The 23,165-nt window shown below is 35.6% G+C and overlaps 1 protein-coding gene across 4 annotated transcripts in view; it reads right to left on the reverse strand.

Annotated features, from left to right (window-relative positions):
- LOC131057375 (uncharacterized) overlaps nt 1-17,200 on the reverse strand; it is an 83,667-nt gene extending 66,467 nt beyond the window's left edge. For 2 of the 4 annotated variants that reach the window (XM_057991537.2, XM_057991536.2), the window contains exon 1: nt 16,855-17,200. In XM_057991537.2, the coding sequence (XP_057847520.1) occupies nt 16,855-16,964 (110 nt within the window). In that variant the 5' untranslated portion in view covers nt 16,965-17,200. Of the gene's footprint in view, nt 1-15,751; nt 16,083-16,854 lie in introns of all 4 variants that reach the window. The other 2 variants (XM_057991540.2, XM_057991538.2) reach the window with 2 other exon arrangements.
- Between the last annotated feature and the right edge of the window lie 5,965 nt (nt 17,201-23,165).

Below are 23,165 nucleotides of genomic sequence, written 5' to 3' on the forward strand. Positions count from 1 at the left end.
TCAGGCAACTAATGGACTAAGGCAGGGGGATCCTTTATCCCCATTTCTATTTGTCATTATGGCAGAGGCGCTGGGAAGGGCAATCAAAGCATGTAGGGAGGATGGTTATTGGAAAGGAATTTGTATGGCAGAGGATTGTGACCCGATTACCCATGCACAATTTGCAGATGACACATCCTTATTCGGAGAAGCAAGCATAGAGGAAGCAAAAAACATAAAGGAGGTATTGGATGTATATGCAAAGCAATCAGGACAAGTAATGAATAAAGAAAAATCAATCATATACTTCTTTAACACAAAAAAGGGGGAACAGAAGTGCATTACGAATATACTTGGTTACGCCATAGAATCATTACCAGCTAAATATCTTGGCGCACCAATCTTTGATGGAGTCTGCAGATTGAGTCATTGGGAAGAAATAGTAGAAAAATGCAGAATAAAAGCGACATCATGGACGAGTAGATGGCTTACTCTTGCACGAAGAATAACGATGATCAAAGCTGTATTGTCTACAATGCCAATATATGTAATGTCTTGCTACCCAGTCAACCACAAATCAGAGACAGATTTAGAGGCAATACTTAAGAAATTTTTATGAAACGGTTCTAAGGAAATAAATAAAATCCCACTCATTGGTTGGAATTTGGTATGCAAGGAAAAATCAAAAGGAGGGGCAGGAATTAGAAGAATGAAAATGCAGAATATTGCGCTAGGCGCCAAACTGGTGTGGAAGATGTATCGCAATCCAGAGAGGCCGTGGTGTAAAATATTTCAAAGGAAATATTTAGATTGTTTGAATCCAAACCGTATTTTGACAATTGCCAACGTTGGAGGAGGTTCAGCAGCATGAAGATTGTTATGTGATGCATGACCACTGATTGTAAACCACCTGACATGGAAAATAGGAAATGGCAGATCAGCAAGCTTCTGGTACGACTCATGGAACGGGTACGACAGGCTGATAGACATCATACAGATTGATGAATACTTACCGTAGATTATTGAAAAATGTGGAACATTGGTTGCTGATTATATAAAAAGGATGAATAACCGTGTAAATTCAGAATGTACTTGGATTGACATAGCATCATGGGACATGCCCTCAAAGCTAAACCAAGAGCTACAAACAGAAATGGATAAACGTAGAGTAATAATATGTGAGTATGCGGATGAAATTATATGGTGTGGGGCCAAGACTGGACAATATACAGTTAAATTGGGGTATCAAATACAAGAAAAGTATATGGGGTTTGAGGGGTGGCCAGCTGTGTTATGTTGGGACCAAGTCGTGTTACCCAAAGAAGGTGCATTTCTATGGGTAGCATTGCATAAGGGATGTTTAACAGCAGATAGGTTGAACTGTGTGGGCATAGCTGGTCCCTCACGATGTGTTCTTTGTAAACAAAATGTGAAATCGGCAGATCATATATCCTTGAATTGTGAATGGGCGTCAAAAAGCTGGGACTGGTTGCTGAATTCAATTGTGTTGTATGGACCAAGGAATAACGATCTTAATGAGTTCCTTCTCAGCTGGCCTACATTATACAATAAATCACTATGGAATTGCATATGAAAGATTGGGCCGTCAACATTGGTTTGGAACATTTGGAAAGAATGAAACAAAAGAATATTTGAGAAATTTATAGTTGAACTAGCAAACTCGAAAGTCAAAATGTTGAACTAGCAAACTCGAAGGTCAAAATAAGAAGAGATACCAAATTCTCTAGCTGGAATGAAAGAATTCAGAGAACATGGCCAGAGTTGAGGAGACCAGCTTCTACGACACAAGACAAGGCAAAGGACAGATCGAAAGTGATTTGGAAGAAACCTAAAATCCATTGATGGAAATTAAACTTTGACGGTGCTGCCAAAGGGAATCCGGGTATGGCTGGTGCAGGATGTATCATTCGAGATTGGAATGGGCAATGTGTTTGGGCAGTCTCACAAAAACTTGGGATGGCCACATATAATGAAGCTAAATTTGCTGCATTAATACTCGGATCAACGGTTTGTAAAGATAAGGAAATTAGGGCTATAGAGATTGAGGGTGACTCGCAGATTTGTATACAAGCAGTTACACGTGGCTCATCACCAAACTGGAAATTAAGCAATTGGATAAAATTAGCAAAGGAAATACTAGTAGAGTTCTAGGATTTCACAATAACACATACTTACAGAGAGGGCAATGTGGAGGCAAATTGGCTGGCTAATTGGGGTGTCAATCAAGATACACCAATATTATCCAGTGCGGATTTATCAATTTGGACGGGACTAAAGGAGATTGTGGAAAGAGAGCGCACGATGACAAATAAGAAAACATGAAGATACAAACTTTGGAAAAAGCAAGGTTACATGAGTTATGGATAATGATTACTCAAGATGTTACATTCTATTTCAAGATTCGAGGGGACGATTTGCAGAGATTGCATAAGAAAAGCAGGAAATAGAAAAGACTAAAGAGGAGATGAATATCTATTTAATGTCATCTCAAAAGGATAATCGAAAAACAAAAACACTAAGGATGGAGGACAATTTTAGAAAGCTATTCTCTGATAAGAATGACTACTAAAAAAGAAGATATTGCTGCCACGATATTCGGAGCACTAGGATTATATGATTATTTGATCCAATATTGGCACTTTTTGAATCACAAGAAAGGCATGTGCTGATCCGATGGTCTATTGGTTTCCAAACTAAATAACATATAGGCTGTTTCGGCAAGGGAATGTAGTATGGGGTCAGATTGGTAAAGCAAATATGATGCATATATTTGGTTTACTCAGGGAAATTATTGGCTTAGAAAGGAACTGGCTATCTGAAGCAGGCACAACAAGGGTGCAGAACATGGGCCGTGGGCTTGCCTTATTTGTATCAGAAGTCCACCAATTAGTTGTTGTAGGGTTTTTCAGGAGATATTGGACTTCTGATTGCTGGTTAGATACCAATAAACTTTGTAAACTTTTATTTCAAGTAAAGAAGGGAGCTATCCCCATAAAGATAGCACTTATTAAAAAAAATAATAATAATATTGTTTTGTTTTTATTAGTTAATTATTTATTTATTTATTTAAATAAAATTTATAAAAAGTGAAGTTAACGATGATATTTTTTTCAAAAAAAATTCTCTTGTTGAACTTCATCCAAATTTTATTGTCATTGAACATAAACACAAACTTGAACCTTGTGACATAGTTGAACACAAACTCAAACCTTGTGCCTCAACTTTTAAAAATAGACAATATATGCATACATTTCAAAGAAAAGCTATAGTTTAAATAGCTCAAAGGATTACTAAAGAGTATTCAAGTGGAAACAAGATGTCTTGATGGATGAAAATTAAATGTATCCATGAATTCTGATATGTGGAGTCCACTACTTGCATGAGATTTTCTCTCACATTATGCATCTATCCCTTGCTTTTCTATATATGTCCTACCTTTTGGGAAGATTTTCCATTATAATTTCTCAAATTCAACTGTCCATGTAAGCACCCGTTGCTATTTTTGGATGAATATTGTACATGGCATCAAGAAAGAACAAAACCTTGCCCCAAAACTTAAAAGAATACGAATAAGCATAAATTTTGAACCCAAAAATATTGACTTCCCTATTCGACTTGAAGAATATAGAAACTCTTGTAAACTTTTAAAATCAAAGGATTGTACAAGTTTTTCAAATACCAGCAAGTGTAGAGTATCAGATAATCCTTTTTGAAATGAGGTACGCTATAAATGCCTCTTCAATCATTAAGTTGTCAAGACTAGAAACATGAAATTGTAATGGAAATCAAACTGTCATGTCCTCTTTCCAAAATTAATTTATGCAGGAGATTCGTAGCCTGTTTCTTATTTCCCATAGGCTAAGGGATAAAAACAGAGAAATAATTTAATAATAATATTTCTCTTTGGTGTGGAAATTTGGAAGATGAAACCCCTCTTGGTTTCAAGATATAGTGGTTCTAATCAAAAGTCCAATTTGTGCTACAAGATTGCAATATTCCAGTTTCAATTTGTGGATGAGATTTACAGTGAGCATAGAGATTTTATTTTAATATATTTCAGTTCAAAGTGGTTATAGAGCATCATATTGCTTTGTTATTTCATTGGCAAATCTTTATTTATTGTGGTTGTACGTTTATTGACCAAGTTGTACTATCATTTGTTGTGGTTTTATTCATTAATATTAATCATACCCTTTTGAAGATTTCTATAAATTCTCAAAGGCTAAAAAATTATAACTGGAGAGCGATTCACTTTTGGTTTAATTTATTAATGATTTTGGTGGTCACCATACTTATGAAAAGGAGTTGTATCATCTTTTAATGGAAGCATTTCATGTTGTTTGATCTCTGACCTTTTTGGGGTTAAGGCATAGCATTGTATGAACTAGAGTTTATTAAATATTAAGTTGGCTTACCTCCTGCTCCTTTGTTAAGGGGAATCGTACCACCATTTGGAGTTTATAAAATGTCGTTTGCTTAATCTTCTTCAGTGGCCATAGGCCAAATTCAAGCCTGCACTATCAACTATAATCTTGTTAAGTGGCTCTAGCACTATTAATGATTAATGTTTTTCAATTAGCTGCAATGTATGTGTGTGTGTGTGTGTTTCCTTTCCAACATTTGTGGGTTTCAGTCTCTATTTAAATTTAGTTATCAGGCAGTTATGTTGTTCTGTGGTGTTTGTCGCTGTTTCAATATTACAAAAAAATCAAAATTTGTTAAAAAATTCGAGAAGGTCACTACAGTGGGTATCAAAGCATGATCTTTGCTAGCCTACAAGGTTACAATTAGCATATTTTTTCCGCAACCCAATCATAGAGAAATAAGATTATATCAGAGGGAACAATGAAATTGCAAGAACATGGTGAAGAATTGAACAAATAGAAATGGGTGATAAAAGTAAAAAAAGATTCTAACAGATGAAGGAAAAAATGAAAACCTTATGGCTTAGTTGTTACAAACAATGCAAAATTGAAGTACTCCAGACATTCCCAAACCCCTATAGGTGAAGGAAGTGCCACTGCTACCACAAATAACAAAACATCTATTGGTTCTCCAACTGGCCTTTCTAGCCTTAGTTTTTGTAGAGAGAAGTAAAACTTGAGGACCAACGAAATCAGGAGGGAGACAGTTTTGCAGCTTGCTTTGATGAATATAGGGCTCTTGGACTAACATTTCATGCAGAAATGTCTCTTACTAATTTTTGCATTCTAAAGATGAAAAATGGACAAAAGAATGACAAGAGGCAAAATGCAAATCAGCTTCATAGACCTATAGCTCAGATTAGGTAGGTTGGCCATTCCTTCTTATGATGGATTGAACAAATGTACAACTTCTGCTTGGGTACAAATACTAGACACATACTTTTCACTTAACCCAATGTATGAAGAAGAAGCCATCAAATTTGCTACCCTTCATTTTAAAGGCATAGCTCATGAGTGCTGGTACCATGGGATGGTTAGATACAATTGGATCAGTTCATATGATGAATTCAGCAAACAGCACATTAAAAAGTTTGACAAGAACCTTGAATTGCATTTCAGAGAGTTGGCTCAATTGAGATAATACAACACAGTGGATAACTATGGGGCAAAATTTCAGGAGTTGTCAATGATGGTTCTCAATGTCTACAAAAGGAAACTTGTTCTTTTCATGGAGAGCTTAACCAAGCCTCTTAGAGGTTGAGTGAAGGCTTTTAACCCACCATCCTTGCAGGAAACCATTAAGAGAGCTTTGACTTTAAAAAAATCTATACCTAAAAACAAATTTTATTCTAAGATGCCACCAATGGGACGGCAAATGAAACCATTTCAGAATAGCACTTTTCATCGTAAAGAAATACCTTGAAGAACAAGCAAAGAGGAAGAAACCAATACTGAACTAAGGAGAGAAAAATTGTGCTTCCCACGAAAGGAGCCACGGGTACCAAGACACAGATGCCTTGGTAAGGGATAGGTACATGACATTTAAGTAGTTTCAAATCAGGAATTAGAAACAAAGGAACTTAAGCCTGAAACAAACAAAAATGAACTTAAGCCTAAAAGTAAGCCAGCAAAAGAATCTTCAAGAGGCACCCTTGCTATCAAATGAAACCATTTCAGAATAACACTTTTCATCGTAAAGAAATACCTTGAAGAACAAGCAAAGAGGAAGAAACCAATACTGAACTAAGGAGAGAAAAATTGTGCTTCCTACGAAAGGAGCCACGGGTACCAAGACACAGATGCCTTGGTAAGGGATAGGTACATGACAATTAAGTAGTTTCATATCAGGAATTAGAAACAAAGGAACTTGAGCCTGAAACAAACAAAAATGAACTTAAGCCTAAAAGTAAGCCAAAAACAGAATCTTCAAGAGGCACCCTTGCTATTCTTTTTGGTGCTCCTAGCTAGATCCTTTCAAGCTTCAAAGAGTTTTACAAGGGCAAAAAATCACAATTCTCACTGATAGTGGGGCAACCCACAACTTCATAGATGAAGGATTGGTTGTAAGAGGGGGATTATAAATAGAAGATATTGAAGGTTCTAATGTTATAGTGGTTGATGACTTTACTATCCCATGTACAAAATGGATCTAGTAACTTGACAATACTCTAGGAAGACAAAAAGTGCATGAAGTTTTTTATGTAGTGGGCCTTGGAGAGATCATTAAGCTCTTACGAGCATAGTCATTACATACTTTGGGGGATTTCACTCAAAATTACCAAACCATGGAGCTGAAATTAAAGTCACAAGGGAAGGAAGTGGTGCTTCATGGAATTGCTAATGGAGCTCGTAGAGTTGTTTTAGCAAACAAGGTGGAACAATCTCTCAAGAAAGGGCAAGTTTCTTGGATAGTTTGTTGCCTAGAAACATCTAAAAATTCTTCTACAAAACAAAGATCCTATCATGTTGACATCTAGTCTATCTTAGATTTTGTAATGTCCCCATTTTTATGCCATATTGTCTGTTTGCCACTTTGGGGGGTTTTCCAAAGGTTTCCAAACGAGTTGGAACAGTTCTAGCATTCTTGGAGAGCTCAATTTAGGGTTTTCTTAATGATGATTTGGAGTTTAGTAGGTGCTCAAGTTGGTGACAACACTCTTTGTAGCATTCTGAGTTTTCTAGGTTTTTCTAGACTAGTTCTTCTCAATCCTTGGAGAACACTACTATTTGTAGTAAGTGCTCATTTTGGCACTAGTCTTTCTGGGTTTTTATGGGCTTGTTCTCCTCGCTCCTTGGAAAACACTGTTAATTATAGTCAGTGCTTGTTTCAGCACCTGGCATCGTTCTTCAACATCAGTTATGTCTCGACATATTCAAATTCAGTTTCCAGTGCCTTGGCAAGGCTTTTCGCAATACGGTTGGAATTATTTAAATATTTGCACTAAAGTTATAAAGTAACATTTTACTATTCACTTAGTGTTCAAATATTATAAAGTGATATTTTATATCTCAAAAGTGGATGCCTAGGAGAGATAGGGGGGCCTTTGCACATGAAATAGCATTAATATTTCAAAGAGGTCTTTTGAGAGGAAAATTGCTTTTTCAAAAACAAAAAGCAAAAAAATGTTTTTTTAAGTATCAAAAAAGCAAAAAGGGGCTTTTCCAAAAAAAAGGTAGCAAAAAGCAAAAAACATTTTTTTGAAAATAACACAACAAAAAAAGTAAAATGCTTTTTCCTAAAATAGCTCTCAAAAAGTTATAAAAGGAGGATTGGGGCTCGCGTTTGGATTATTCATGTTTGCACACATAACAAAATGCTATTGGATCGAACGAAAAAACCCTCATCAAATCACTAGTTTCTGTGGTGAAAGATCCTCCCTAGCTGGAAGAGTAATTTCACATAAGAATCACCAATGTTTTCAATGAGTTTGTGGTTTGGGGTTTCAAAAAAAAAAGATTTTGCAATTTTCTGAGTTGTAAATTTTTGGAGTTCGTTTCTTTTGCATTTTGCAGAGATTAACAAGGCAAGGTGATTTGAAGCTACACGTTGCTGACGTACCTTTTTTTGGAGTTTTTAATGATGCCCTAGCTGGTTGCTCCATTTTATTTTGCTGGGAAAATTGATAAAAGAGTTTGAAAATCAGAGGAAGCTTTGTGAGTGATGATTTCTATTACTGGGTGTCTCATTGGCAGAGATTCGGGAGTGTTTACTAGGTTGGTGGTACTTTTCCAATGCTGCATTTCATAACAGACTTGCTATGATTTCTATTGACAGTGAAAACACACATTGTTGGGTCTATATCAGCTCATTCCTGGCACTTTCCAAACCTGCAACATGCTCAGAAAATTACAAAAGACCTGTTCACTTTCAAAACACAGTGTTGGGTATGTTTGGTGGCCATTGTGGTAACGTTGGGTGTTTGTAATAAGGCCCTTCAAAGTTTGCTACAGCTGGGAGGTACCTAATGTGGGTGGATTGATGCCCTTCTAAGGACTGTCAAACTCACTTTTAACCCTGCAAACAGATACAGCAGACCTCAAGTAGCAGTTTGACTCCATTTTGAGGTATCCTTCACATGGGTATTCATATCTTGTCGTATTTTATACATCAAATTCATTGGTGAATGCATATCCCAATAAAATAATGAAATAGGAGGTGTTTGGTAAGCTGATTTCATGTATCAAACTTATGACAGCAGTTAAACAATCAGCTTATGACAAGTAGAAACTTTCATATGTTAATCTAATTCCCTGTTGGACTTCTCCATGAAAGATTATCTATCAAAATAAAATTGTAACAGCTCAAGTGTGAAAGCTGGTCATTTTTATCAGACATTATAACAACCATGCACTTTCATTGAATGTATATTCATATTGTGTTTTCATTGCAAAAAAAAATCAAAATAATTGGGGGTATTCTTAGAGATTTACCTCTGAAACCACCTCTTGCTAGAGGGTTCCAGCATATAATAAAGTTGGAATCAAATTCCAAGCTTGTGATGAATACATCCTATCACTATCCAAAGAGGTACAAAAGAAATTGAAAAGGCCGTCATGAAACTTTTGGGATGGGTCATATCAGGCCTAATCTAGCCCTTTTACTTCATAATAGTTCTTGTTAAGAAAAAGGATGACAGGTATATAGTGACAGATGGTCTTATTCTCTAAAAGAACAGAATTTTTCTCATTCCAAAATCCAAAATAAAGGAAAAGACTTTAACAGCTTTGCACGATACATCTCCGGCAAGGCATTCAAGATATTACAAAACTTATAGGTAGATCAGGGAAAGATTTTCTTGGAAGTGGCTTAAGGAAGATATTCTCGGGGATATCAAACAATGCATCGATTGTAAACAAAACAAAGCTGAGCACACTTTTTTCCTAGAAGATTGTTACAACCTATCTACTCCTAATCAAAAGTAGGAAAGCATATCTATGGACTTCATTACCAGTTTACCTAAGGTTCGAGGAAAAGAGTGCATCTATGTTTTTGTGGATAGGCTAACGAAATATGCACATTTCTTTACTATCCCATTGGATATTAAGGCTCCCCAAATGGCAAATTTATTTTTCAAGGAAATATTTAGGCTACATAAATTTCGTAAAAATATTGTAAGTGATACAGACAGCAGGCAGTGACAAACACAAAACTCACTCCAAGCACCAATTATCATTCTCAAGCTGATGGTAAAATAGAAAGAGTGAACAGATGAGTTGAGGAGTATTAGAGCAACAATGTTTCAGATCAGCAATCAGCTTGGGTAAAATAGTTATATTTGGGGAAGTGCTATTACAAGTTATAACACTTCTACATAGGATGATACTAGCATAGTATCGTAAGTTCAATGGCTGAATCCCCTTAGGAAATACACAATTTTCAGACCATAAAACTGAAGTTTTGTGTTGATGGGAAGAAGGTAGTGCTCCAATGAATGACAAATGTGTTGACGTGTCGAAAGTCATATCGCTGCAACTCTCTCCGGCCAACACATAATAGAATGATCTCATCGCGTATCCTATCCTCTCTTGTATAAGGAAGCCCTAATGCTGCTTTTAATCGATCAAAGGGGACAACCTCAAGGTTCCAAATGTCAGTTCTTGATTGCAGGATAACTCAACGGTCAATGTGTTTTCCTAGGAGCACAAGGGGCCTTACGTTTTGCAACAAGCTGGTCTGCACCCTACAATGCTACGATTCTCAAGCTGCGAAATAAAAGCAAAAGAGAAGGGATAGGAGACCTAAGGACAGCGATAAGAATGACTAGTGTAACGGGTAGACAGATTTCCATTAACAGATTCTTGTTTCGCCAGAGACACCCTCACAACTAGACAAGAACAGTGCAATCTCCAAGGGATGAAGGATTTTCAGACCAGAGACATTCATTTAGGCACCCAATTCTGGCGCAGCCGAAGACGAACACTTGCAATTGAACTAAGCCCAGTGAGGTTCAGACTAACCATGCACAATGGCCTACAATCAGCGAGCCCCCAATGGTATGAACCAGAAATGCATCAAATACCCTTCCACACTTCACCATTAAAATATTTGCACTCTAACTCTAACTAGCTGAAAGAAACCATGCAAACAGAAGAAAGCAAAGACAATAAACACCATATTTCAACGTTCATATATTTGCTTCAACTGCCATTACAACAATTTCTGCAACATCTCTATGCTACTGCTAAAATTTAACATTCTACAAAACTCTAACCTATTCTAACTGCCTAAAAATCTAACAATAATCTAACTAGAGTCTAACCCTTTACAAAAGAAAGGCCCCTGCCTTTTATAGAATTTACAATTTGAATTGATGGCCAAGATGGACTACATCCAAAGGTTGCAATCTGTCTTCCAAAAGCTGGCAACTTTAACCCATGCCCACTCAATTTTCAGTTATCTACCCAACCACTATCTCAACTACCTATCACTGTTTGGATTCAATTTGGGTCTATTCGGTAGTTGGAAATAACTGACCTGTGTTCCACTTTGTTTCAAAATATCTTGAGCAGGACCCACAGACAGCCTTACATTAAACAAATTCAGTTTTTAGAAACTGAACTTCTGGAATTAAATCCAGCTGTGCATTTCTTGAGAATGCATACTTGTTGCATTCTAAATGTTCTTCGGTCTTTGGTATCAGTGGTGGACTTCAACTTTGTGGTCTGGTGGCGCACTTCCCAATGCTTGGTTCTGATATTGCACTCTTGTATATTTTTTTCCTCTAGCTTTCAACGCCTGGCTTTGATCGCGATCTTTCTTCAATTTGCGTTTCAAGCTTTCTCCTGGTGTTGTTTTCCCTACGAACAATCAATTTCACTTTAATCAATCAATTTGAAAAATTAAATAGATTAAATTGACAAATATATCAAATTTTAAATGACGTCAAGATTTGTCCTGGTGAAGTTCGGGTTTGAGAAGCTCTTTGTGAGATGTATCATTTAAATGTTTCTCTTCAAACGTGAAATCTGATCCTTTATGATGTTTGGGTGATTTGGATCCGCTGAAGCTCCTTGGCTTACTGACTTGCTTTCAAAATGACCAAATAATGCCGATTTTAACTCTTTTAACCTTTTCGACTCATAAGCTGATTTTGCGAATTGTCTTCTAATTTCGGCCAATTTTGGCGAATTGTGTGACTTTAGAACCTTTAGTTTTTCGGCCGAATGAAGAGTTTTGTGAGCTTTATGTTTCAGTTCTTCCATCCTCTTCGCGTGAATGTCTTCTCCTATCATTTTTGGCTCATGATGATATCGCGCGACTTTTAACTGTTTGATGAGTTTCGCGATTTCCTTCAGTTTTCGAGCCAAATAATGATATTACATGATTTTAGTTTAATGTCTTTTCCTTCAGCCAAACTCGTTATTTCGCGAGTTTTGAAGAATTTCGGCCAATTGAAGCTTTTTACAAGCTTTTCGAGATTTTCTCCCCTTCTGCACGATTTCTAGCTTTGTTCAATTTTTGGGCTGAACGTTTACCTTTTCGCGATTTCGGTCTTTAGTATTATTTTCGGGAGATTGGGGCGAACTTAGACCTTTGGTTTTCGGCCTATGAAGTTTAATAGCGCGAATTTGAGCTTTTCGTGCATTTTCGGCCTGAAATGGGGAATGGCGTGATTTTCATTTTCCTAAGTTTTTCGGCTTTGAGATGGCTGAGTGTGCGATTTAGACTTTTACCATTTTCGGCCTACAAACACGAAATGTGTGACTTAGTCTTTCTTTTTTTTGTGTTCGGCCTACACAGAAGAAATGCGTGATTTGGATTCATTGAGCTTTTGACGCACTTCAGTTTAGTTCGCGATTTTATGAGTCCTTAACATATTTCAGCTTGGAAGGTTATTTCGTGAGATTGAACCCTTTCGTCAGTTTTTGGTTCAAATGATTATATTGCACGATGTGAACTTTTTAAAGTTTTCGGTTTTGAAAGACATTTTCAGAAGAAATAGCAAACTTGCAGATTACATTTTCAGCCTTTAACCCGATATTGCGTGAATTGTAAACCTGACTTAAGTCTTTTTCGGGCTAAAAGGTGAAATGGCGAACTTGAAGGCTTTGGGCGATTTTTAGCCGTATACCATTTTCGGGTCTTCAAGGACTTTTGCAAACTTGGTGATTTTCGGACTAAAGGGTCAAAAATCGTGATTTTCACGTTTATTCATTGTCAGGCTAAAAAGCCACTTTCGCAAACTTATTAACTCTTGGAATAATTTCGGCTCAAAGAGCTATTTTGGGCGACTTCTCCTTTGTCTCTCAAGAATTTTGGCTTACTCGGGCTTTATGCACGATTTTGTGTCTCACTTTAGACGCCCTTTCATAGCAACTCGGGCCATTGGCTCAATATGAGCGATTTTGTGTATATTTTGACCTTCATTTGGGATTGCGCCGGCGATCGGAAAGGCATTATCAGCAAGAGAAGGTCTTCTCTCGCTTATCAAGCAGACTTAGACCAAAAATGGGGAGGGCCCGAAGCAAAGGGTGTGTGCTTACGCACAACAAAAATGGATCTCTAAAATTGTTTCAACCAAAAGAATGGAGAGAACTTTTCACCAATGCCAAGTTGCTTGGGCAGCTCAACATCTAATAACTCCCACCACTTCTTCAGTAGGCAAGAAGTCTTACCATGTTGATATCCAATCTCTAGTGGATAAGCATGACAAGGTTTTCAATGACATATCTCCAAGGCCCCCACCTAATAGGGGTTTTGAACATGACATTGAATTAGAGGAAGGAGCTAAGCCAATTATAGCTACTCCTTATCTCCATCCCACAAGGCATAAGAAAGAAATTGGAAAGACTATCAAGGTGCTTTTGGATATAAGACACATCAAGCCTACTTCAAGTCCCTTTGCTTCATCTATAATCTTGGTTAAGAAAGATGGAACCATGAGGATGTGTATAGACTACAAAGCTTTGAAGTAAAAGACAATCAAGAAGAGATACCTGACTCCCAAGATCTATAAATTTTTCAAAAATAGATCTCAAACCAAGATATCATCAAATCTGGGTTCAAGAAGAGGGCATTCACAAGACAACTTTCAAGTCTCACTTTGGACACTCTGAGTTTCTAGTCATGCCATTTGGTTTGACTAATGCTCCAACTACTTTTCAGCCTTGCATGAACCAAGTATCCAACAAGCAATTGATGAAGTTTTTTTTATATTGAACAAAGCAATTACAGGAATGAGAGCTACCTATAAGGCCACTGAGAAAGTTTGTTCTAGTTCTCTTTGATTAAATCCTCATTTACATCAAGACTTGGGAGGACCATTTGAGGCATTTGGATGAGTTTTGCGCATCCTAGAAGCACAAGCATTATTTGCAAAGAAATATAAGTGTGAGTTTGGACGACCAAGATTTTGTATTTAGGTCATGTTAGTAATGCCCAAGGAGTTCAATTTGATCAAGAGAAGATGCAAGCTATCTTCAATTGGCCTCCCCCAAAGACTTTGACACAGCTAAGAGAATGTAATGTCCCTACTTTGAAATATAATTTAATAAATAATAATAATAATAATAAAATTAAAATTCAAAAGAATAAATATAAAAATTAAATTAAAATATAAAAGAGTATAACTAAAATTTGATTAAAGTTAATGAATGGTCAAAAGACATGGAAGGAAAAGTTGTGACTCCCTCAACAATGAGATATAAAGGGGAGATGAGAACTTCATTTGAAGGGGGGATAATTTGGAAATGAGAAGTGCACATCTGAATTAAATAAGTGCAGACCTGATTGTGAAAGGTTATGTCCCTTTCAAAGGGCAGAAATAATGAAGAGTTGCACTCCTTCAAAAGGTGCTAATGGTGAAAGGGTGTCTCTTGCCAAAGGGCATGGATGATGAAGAGGTGTGACCTTTCCCTCACATTGAGAGATATAAAGGAAAGGAATCAAAGCATCCAACAACATCACCATGGATTGGATCAGATCAGAATATTAAGTTACAGTCAATAGCATCTTTGTGCTTGGTGGTGTGCATGGGGGTGTGTTGAACATGTATGCTTAATATATGAAACCTGGTAATGTTGTTATGCAGAATTTAGTAGTAATATTAATATAGACTGCAATATGTATGACAGTCATACTTAATTTCATATAAATTCATGATATTATTGTCAGTATTTAAGAAGATGGGAATGAGATGTTCCGAAGAGGGGCAATCTAAATCCAAGCAATAGGTTAAGTCCCAAGATAGGGTGGGGATCAGCGACCCACAAGCCTTGAGGGTATAGACCCAAGATAGGTAAGGGCTTGGATCTGTAAACTTTGAGGAAACCTATTGTATTTGGTCTCTAAGCGCTTTGGTAACATGCATAAACCCTTCTCTCTTAAAACTGAAGTAGTAGCAGGGTCTGATATCTATATTAAGAAACTATGAATAATGAAATTAATCATCTAATGAGGAAAATAAATAAGCACTTGTTACTAACTAATTGAAGAATATCAATCAATTTTTGTATATTGAAATAGATCAGGTAGGGGACTTTACAGAGAATTCTTTGGACTCTATAGCTACTACAGAAGATTTGTTAAGGGATTCTCACAACTAGGAGCACTCTTTATTGATTTGACTAATAGGTTCCCTTCACATCAACCAATGCAGACAGTGAGCATTTAACAAGCTCAAGGAAGCAATGAGTTCATGTCCTGTGTTGTCATGTCCCCTTTTTGCAATAACTTGTGATATGGAACAAAATACCTATTTCCTATCTACGACATCTCCCTCCATACAATTTTGAATGTGTTCTCTCTTTTCCCCTTGTGTCGATCTAAGGTCCCTAGAGTCTATAAGCAAGGAAGCATGCCCAACCTTCTAACTATTTTTCTGTCATTGAAGTTTCAGAGTTCCTTGTCCAAGCATGCCTTCGAATCTAAGTATGACCTTTCCTTGGTTCTTGTCAAGAATTCAGACTTCCTCATTCAAGCATAACTCACATCCATCCCTTGCACATTTCCTTTGACTTGTCAAAATCCTAGGCTTCATCCTACTAGTATGCTTCCTAACTAAATTCCAATCCCCAACCAGTAGTATGAAATATTTTATTTTTTCCTTACTAGGATATTTTTACCTACTCACAAATTTGCCTAACGGGACATTTCGTCAAACGAGTTGCATGCAATGAAATTTGCAGAATATTTGCTTATTACTGTGGTAAGGGTTTTAGCAAGGTTTCGTACACAATCTCATCATCCATAATCAATCACATTCATTTATCATTAGAATCGTTACAACAAACATTTGCCATATATTCAATAAGCAAAAAAAGGGATAAATATGAATTTTATAGTTGATTATATGACAGATAGCAGAGAAATTATTTCTTTTTCTAACCTCTTACAAGATGTTATGAATACATATATATGCAGTTGTTATCCAATCGACCTTGTTCAACAGCCAAGGATCTTCAAACTCCAACACTAGCTCCCAATCTCACCAAGAAACTAGTCCAAAGATTGCGCTAGCAAATAAAAGTGGTTCCCGAATCTTCCACACTTCAACGAAGTTGTAAGTAACCTCTTATCAATCCCACAACTCCTCCAGGAACGATAGTGACCAGCAAAAACAGCCTCAAATGCCTTAGACACCAACTCGCACGCAACTCATAACACAACATGAAGTCATCCATCCACCAGTGAAGAACTCTCACGCCTTACGGGTCTGCCTAGGTCACGGCCAGCAAAGCAATTTCAATCACCTTAAATAAGTCCAAAATACCACGCCCAACAAGTTAAATATTCATTCCTAGCCATCTCTAAAACCCACACCTGGCACTAATACCATTCGACTTAGAAATTTACTCTGTTGGCATTCGACTGGAATAACTTCTAGAACACAATCAAAAATGATAACTTCTATCAAAAATGGATGAAAACGAAGAAATAACAAAAACATACTGATTTGTAATTGTAATTCATAAAGTGTACATTCCAGACCAGATCAGGATCGACAAACTGACCAACAACTAGAAAATTCGAACAGAAATCGAAACCCTAACTATCATTTCAATAAGTCTGTTGTACTCAGCAAATAAACATAAAAACAGAAACTAGAATTAGCTGTAATATGCTTTAGTTCCCTTCAACATAAATAGCTTTCACTATACACCTTAAGGAGGGCTCCCTATTTCAATTATTATAATGCGTTCTTCATTTACTTCCATTCTGCTCTGTATTCTGTTAACAAAGCCTCTGATAAGTACTTGAATGAAATATTTTCATTTCCAAAACCTGCGTTGGAAGTTTTGGATTTCAAAATAGAGCTCCAAATGTCAATGTCTATGGTACTTTTTTCCTCTATTTTTATTAACCAACCAGGTGATCCGTCGTTGACAGACTTGTGGAAATTAATTTGTTCAATCAAACCCACTATACTGGATAAGATTTCAAAAAGAAATGAACAGAAACATTCAAACAACTGGAGGATGGATAAAATACCTGGAACTTGTGCCGAGATGTTGGCGAACGTCGAACTGAACACCTTCGGCGACTGCAAATAACAGAATTATGGCGAAGCCCACTGCAAATTTCATTCCTCCCATTTCCATCACTTAGAATACCAAAGTTGAGTAAGTTTGAGCATTAAATTGAAAGCTAAATTCAGGCGTTATGTGGAAGTAAGGATGAAAGAATTGACAAAAATAGAAATTAAAAATTAAAAAAGGAGGTAAAGGAATCTGAAGAGGAACGATATTTTGGATTTAGACAACTACTTTTTAAAGAGGTGGAATTCCACGATTTAAGTTAACAAGCTATTCGTTACTTCATATATTTGTAAAAATTCCATAGACCTGAAATAAAAAGAGGAGATATATAAAAAGAAAAGTTGTTTGTCGAATAATGCAAGGTATATTACTTTTTCTTTTCCTTTCCTTCTTATGTATTGCATTATTAATTTGTTTTTTGATGGATAATATACCGTCGTCGGAGACATTGTATGCACACTGAGTGGGTGGGTACTTTACGGGAATAGTTAAGTAAATATTAAGTTTTCATAGAATAGAATTGGTGAGCAGGCTTTACTAGTTGGGAAAAAATGTTCTTATATAAATATCTAATAATGTAGAAGTATTTAATCGGATTTATTTCTTAGTGTATTGGTTAAGTAGTAGTGTTGTTTTTCATTAGGTTATTGTGATCACAAGTTTGTGTCTTTGCTGATCTAATGTACTCATAGGTTTGAGTCTAATATTGATAATTGGAGATGAGATCCTCTCTTTGTTCCCTCACCAATTCGATTCATAACTCTGAATCAAAAATGTATATTGAGGTACCAAAAGGCATGCTCTATATATATATATATATATATAGAGAGAGAGAGAGAGAGAGAGAGAGAGAGAGAGAGAGAGAGAGAGAGAGAGAGAGAGAGAGAGAGAGAGAGAGAGTTAGTTGTTGCATATGATATTTTGGATATTTAATACATTTAATAAGCATATCTTGCAATAAAGGAGGGTTGTTAGATTTAAAAAATTGTTATTGTTTATCTTTGGTCAATCTCAAAATTAAGGATTTGATCCTTACATTTGAGGTTTTGAACCTTTTTCTGTGGTTTCAACCTTCTACAACAACCTTGAAATTCTTACTTGAAATCTTTAAAACATCGTCTGTCTTGGTTATCTTAACATGGAGTTGTTGATAAACATTGATAGAATTTATTATGCTTAGTGTGGGAGGCACATAACTCCCCACTTCTCACCTTAGTTAATCTTTTTGATCATTTTTTCTCAATTTTTATTTAGATTCTATAATTTTTGCCCATTTTTGTTATAAGGTATCAGAGCAAGTTTGGGTGCCCAAGTATCTTATCTATTGTCAGTTCAATAAAATCACAATTTTTTTCTCAATTCTTAATAAAAAAACTTAAAAAATTAAAATAATTTGAAAAGCTAATGAATTGGAGAAAAAACTCAAAATCATTTTGATGATATAGTTAGTATTCAACAAGTAGTTTGTTGTAGAAGAAACTGCAACAAAATGATGATTTAATAAATCATTTTCCTTCTGAATGTGTGGATGTATTTATTTTTCTATTTTGCTACAAGTAATTCCACCCTTGAGTTGATGGTATGGAAGCATACTCCTCCAAGATATACTACGCAAAATTTTGAAAAGTACGATTTCTATGAGGTGTAGATCTGCTAGCTAAAATTGGATATGTGTTGGCACTCTATGAACACCAAGAGATTAATTTTTTTGTTATAAATACATAGTCTCTCTTCCATAATCTTTCCAAGTATTAATCTTGTAATGGAATACTCAAAACACCATATTACACTTTCAGGAGATTTATTATAATCAAAGTGCATTATTAATGGAGCTTGACAACTTCATTTTTTATTAAAATAGGGTCCATTTTAATGAGTCATAAAACTCCATGACATTAAAAGTATACTTTTCAAAATTCAAAGGTGTCAAGAAAATAAATAAAATAAAATCTAGGCCTCAATCATAATTAAATACACTCTCACTTGTATGTGACATCTATCTTGTGATGGACATTGAGATTCAATACCGAACTTTGTAAGTAGAAAATTAATTGGAGGATGTAGGAACAAAAGGTTGGAGGACATTTAATGACATTTTGTCAACCTCTAGTGATGAGGTTACAAAATTATTTTAACAACAAAACTACTTGTACCAAATCAACTAAAGTCAACGATAACTTACGGTGTTTGTGAGAGTTTCTTATGTTGTTAAAGATCAAGTGGCAATGATAAAAAAATAGTGGCTACAATTGAGAATATTGTAAACATTTCCTTAAAAAGTTTAAAAAGAGGATAATGTAGAGATTATTGATGTTGTAAATAGTTGTATAGGAGAACAACTAGTTATAGATTTTTTTGTTGGAAACTTGAGTTGTTGAGTTGTGTTGGCATTGATGTTAACATGTCTATTGTTGTCATTGACATCATTATGTGTTGTAGACGGTCTATAAGTGAGTGTTTTGATACTGTTGAGTGGTCTAGTGGTGATGTTGAGGTGTTTCTGGATGGTTGGTGTAGTGGAAGTTTCAATATGTAAGAAACAATATTTATATGTAGGTAAGAGTATTTAATGTCCCACTGGAAGAATGCTTTGCATTCCTCTAGTTTGAGAAGATTATGGATTCTGGTTTTGAATATAATATTTATGATCTATGTGTATTGCACTATCGGGTTTTGAGGCTCTCTATTGTTTAGATGGTAGTGTTGGTTGTTGTTGTTTCTGACAATGAGGTTGTCTATCAAAATTGGTATGGAGAGTGCTTGGCGATTCTTTGATATGTGGATTCAAGTGTTGCATCTTGGAGGACATGTTCATTTGGTTTATACAATATTCATGTTCAATTTTCTAGTGCTAATTCAATTGGCAAGTGAAGTTATGTTGTTCTATGTTCAGTGGTGTTAGCCAGTTTGGTTTCTGGCTGATTAAGGTGATGTATCTTATTTGGATCATGCTTTTTTGGTTTGGATATGCATTGAAGGTTGAGTTTGAATATTTATATGGATCTCATTATGTCATGTATAGATTTGCAGTGTGTATTTTGCATCGGAGCATGGTTTTGGGCCGATCGGTTAACATGCTTTATTATTTATCTACATGTTTTGTTTGATGTTGACTTTGGAGGATGTGAGCGGTTTGTTGGAATCATTTTAGAATGATGTTTTGTGATGTGTTTGGATCCCCTCTATTTCCTAGAGTGGACCGTATTTATGTAATATTGTATATTTTATTTGTGGTCGGCCTAGTTGAGGGTTTTAATGAATGATCTTGTATATATATAGATGTGTGGTTGTATGAGATGAGGCATGGAATGTGTGTGAATTGATGTGAAATAGGTGTGAATGATATGCAAGCATATTTGGAGCGAAAGACAAATTGTGAAGAGCTTTGATGATGATATTTTTAGTGTGATAGTATTTTGAGATAGTGTTTGATGTTAGATGTGTTGCCATGATATTAGTCACTTGATACAATGATTCAAGGATGATTTCATGATCAAGAGATCTTGTTCATTTCAGTTCATCTATTCCCTATACCTACTAGAAGAAAATGTGTTCCTTTTGGCGGTTTGTGTAGTCATTTGTATCTTGCTCTAAGACAGTGAGTTTTAGTAATGCAAGTCCTTTGTATCTTGCCCTAAGGTTGTGCGCCTTAGCCTTGCAATTCTAATCAAGTGTTGTGAGCTCCTTGGCCTTGAGCCCAAAATATTGTAATCAGTTATTCATATTATGAGTGATTCTCATCGTGGTTTTTTCCTATTTAGGGTTCTCCACATAAATTTGGTGTTCATGTGTTTATTGTGCTTTGTGTTGTCATGTTTCATAATTGTAGTAATAAGTTAATCATGGTTTGAAGTTGTATAGATTAGATGTAAAGTATTTTAAAGTCCAGATAGATTCAGCCCCCCTCTCAGTCCTGTGATGTGTTCAACAATTGGTATCAGAGCTTGGTTCCTCTTAGAGAAGCTTAACCGCTCGAGGAATATTTGGAATGGTGTAGGAAGTTAATTACAAAGTACGAAAGTTCGATGGCACAAATTACTTTTATTGAAAGGAAAGGATGGAATATCCATCTAAATCTCAATCGACTAGAATATGGGATATTATCGAGATTGGATATACTGCTTTGACAAGTGGTCCTTAGACTCTAAATGAGGTTAAGGCACATGAGAATAATGCAAAGGCTAGAGTTGCAGTTATCCATTTCTTAAATGATTTGCTAAGGTTATGGGGTTGAGGTCTGCTAAACAAATTTGTGAAAAGTTGAGTAGCATGTATGAAGGTGATTTGAAGAAAAAGCAAGCCAAGTTGACAAATCTAAAGTACAAACTTGAGAACCCGAGGATGTGTAATGATAAAAACATTGAAAGTTATCTGCACTACGTAAATGAGATTGTGAGTGCAATTAGGGGTATTGACGAAACATTAGAAGAGAGTGAAGTGGTGAGAAAAGTGATGTTAACGTTGTCAAAATGCTACAAAGCTAAGAAGCATGCCACTGAAATAAGTCATGATATGGACAAATATACCTTGGATCAACTCTATGGATTGCTCTTTGCCTTTGAGATTGCTGAGGTAGACAATTTGCAAAAAGATAAGAAATAAGCAACATTTAAAGCTACAAAGAAGATTGAACATGAACCTAAAACAAGCAATGGCGTGGATGAGATAGAAGAAAACTTTGTAAGAAGATTGAAGAAAGGATCCAAAAAATACAAAGTTAAGTTACCCTTCAGATGTTTCAATTGTGGAAGAATTGATCATTATGCTTCTAGATGCACTTATAAGGAGGATTATGGTAAAATACATGATGATGATAATAAGGGAATGTTGGATATTGGTTGATATGTTGTCATTGATGTCAACATATATGATATATGTGGAGATTGTTGGAAAGTTTTATGTGTATCCCAGTGTTGCAGTTTGATTGGATGAGTTGGTTTAGCCTGTGTATTGCAGATGAGATGATGTGACTTAAAGGGTTTCTAGTATATTGTCTGTAGATGCTTCATTCTCATTTGCAGAGGTCCACAAGATGATTTGATTAAGTTATGAGATACAGTATTGAGGATGTTATGCAGTTGTTCATGTTATCCGGTATTCTAGTTTGTGCTTCGTATTGCTCTAGAATTGTTATATCTTTGGTTGCAGATGCGTGTGTAGATAGGAATCTGGAATCATCAAAGCAATAGAAACATTAAACTAGCTCAATCACGAAAACTAAAATGCAGTGATAACAATCCTAAAAACATTCAATGAAAACATGAAGACAAGACATTCTAAATGAAATCTAAGCAAACCTAATGCAGATGTCTCCTTCATGTGGCTCCATTGTCCTTCTTTCTCCTTCAAATAGCTTTGTTTTGTGGATCTCACCTTCAAGTGCATAAACCTAATGTGAATGCAAGATTTGTCAAGACAAGATGATAGCATAAGGGTACTAGAAGCGTGATTGATTCGACCAGGGGCTTTGATTGAAGAAATTCATCCAATTTATAGACAAATTGGAGAAAAGATCAAATTAGCATGAAAGTGATTCGAATGGAAATTCAAATCAAGAATAGCAAAATTATGACAAGTGTATGACAAATTGCTATGCAAGGATTTATGACAATTTATGACAATTTATGACAAATTGCTATGCAAGAATTTATGACAAGATTTTGAAATAGAAATAGACATTAGAAGCAATTAGAAAATTAGGTTAGAAATGATGACTTGGAATTTAGGAAATTGATGAAAATTAGGTAAATTAATTAATAATTTCTCATTCATTAATTAATTTACAAAAATAGGAGGAATTAATTAGCCAATTAAATAAACATTTAATTGTGACAAGAAGACTTAGGATAAATAAATAAATTATTTAACCTAGAAGGAAAATGACAAACAAGATTAAATGAATAAATCATAAAACCCTAGAAGATGAATTAGAAATGCAAGGACGACAATTAGGTCCTGACAAAAGATAATTGATGTAGGGTCGATTTAATCATGATTCTGACTTGAAAAATGATTTGATTGATAAACAATTGAAATTGGTTGACAAATTTACCAATATTGATAAAGAGACCAAATTGATATGCGCCAATTGACATGATTGAAGAGGACAAGGATCGATGACAAATTGATCGCAAAATTGATGAGATTGACAAGGACGAGGATCGATGACAAATCGATCTCAAAACGACAAGATTGATATGAGGACAAAACCCTAATTCAAAAGCGATAAAAATGAGGAATGCAGAAGAAGGACTCGATGCTCGC

Source organism: Cryptomeria japonica, chromosome 7, assembly GCF_030272615.1.
Source record: "Cryptomeria japonica chromosome 7, Sugi_1.0, whole genome shotgun sequence".
Lineage (NCBI taxonomy): Eukaryota > Viridiplantae > Streptophyta > Pinopsida > Cupressales > Cupressaceae > Cryptomeria > Cryptomeria japonica.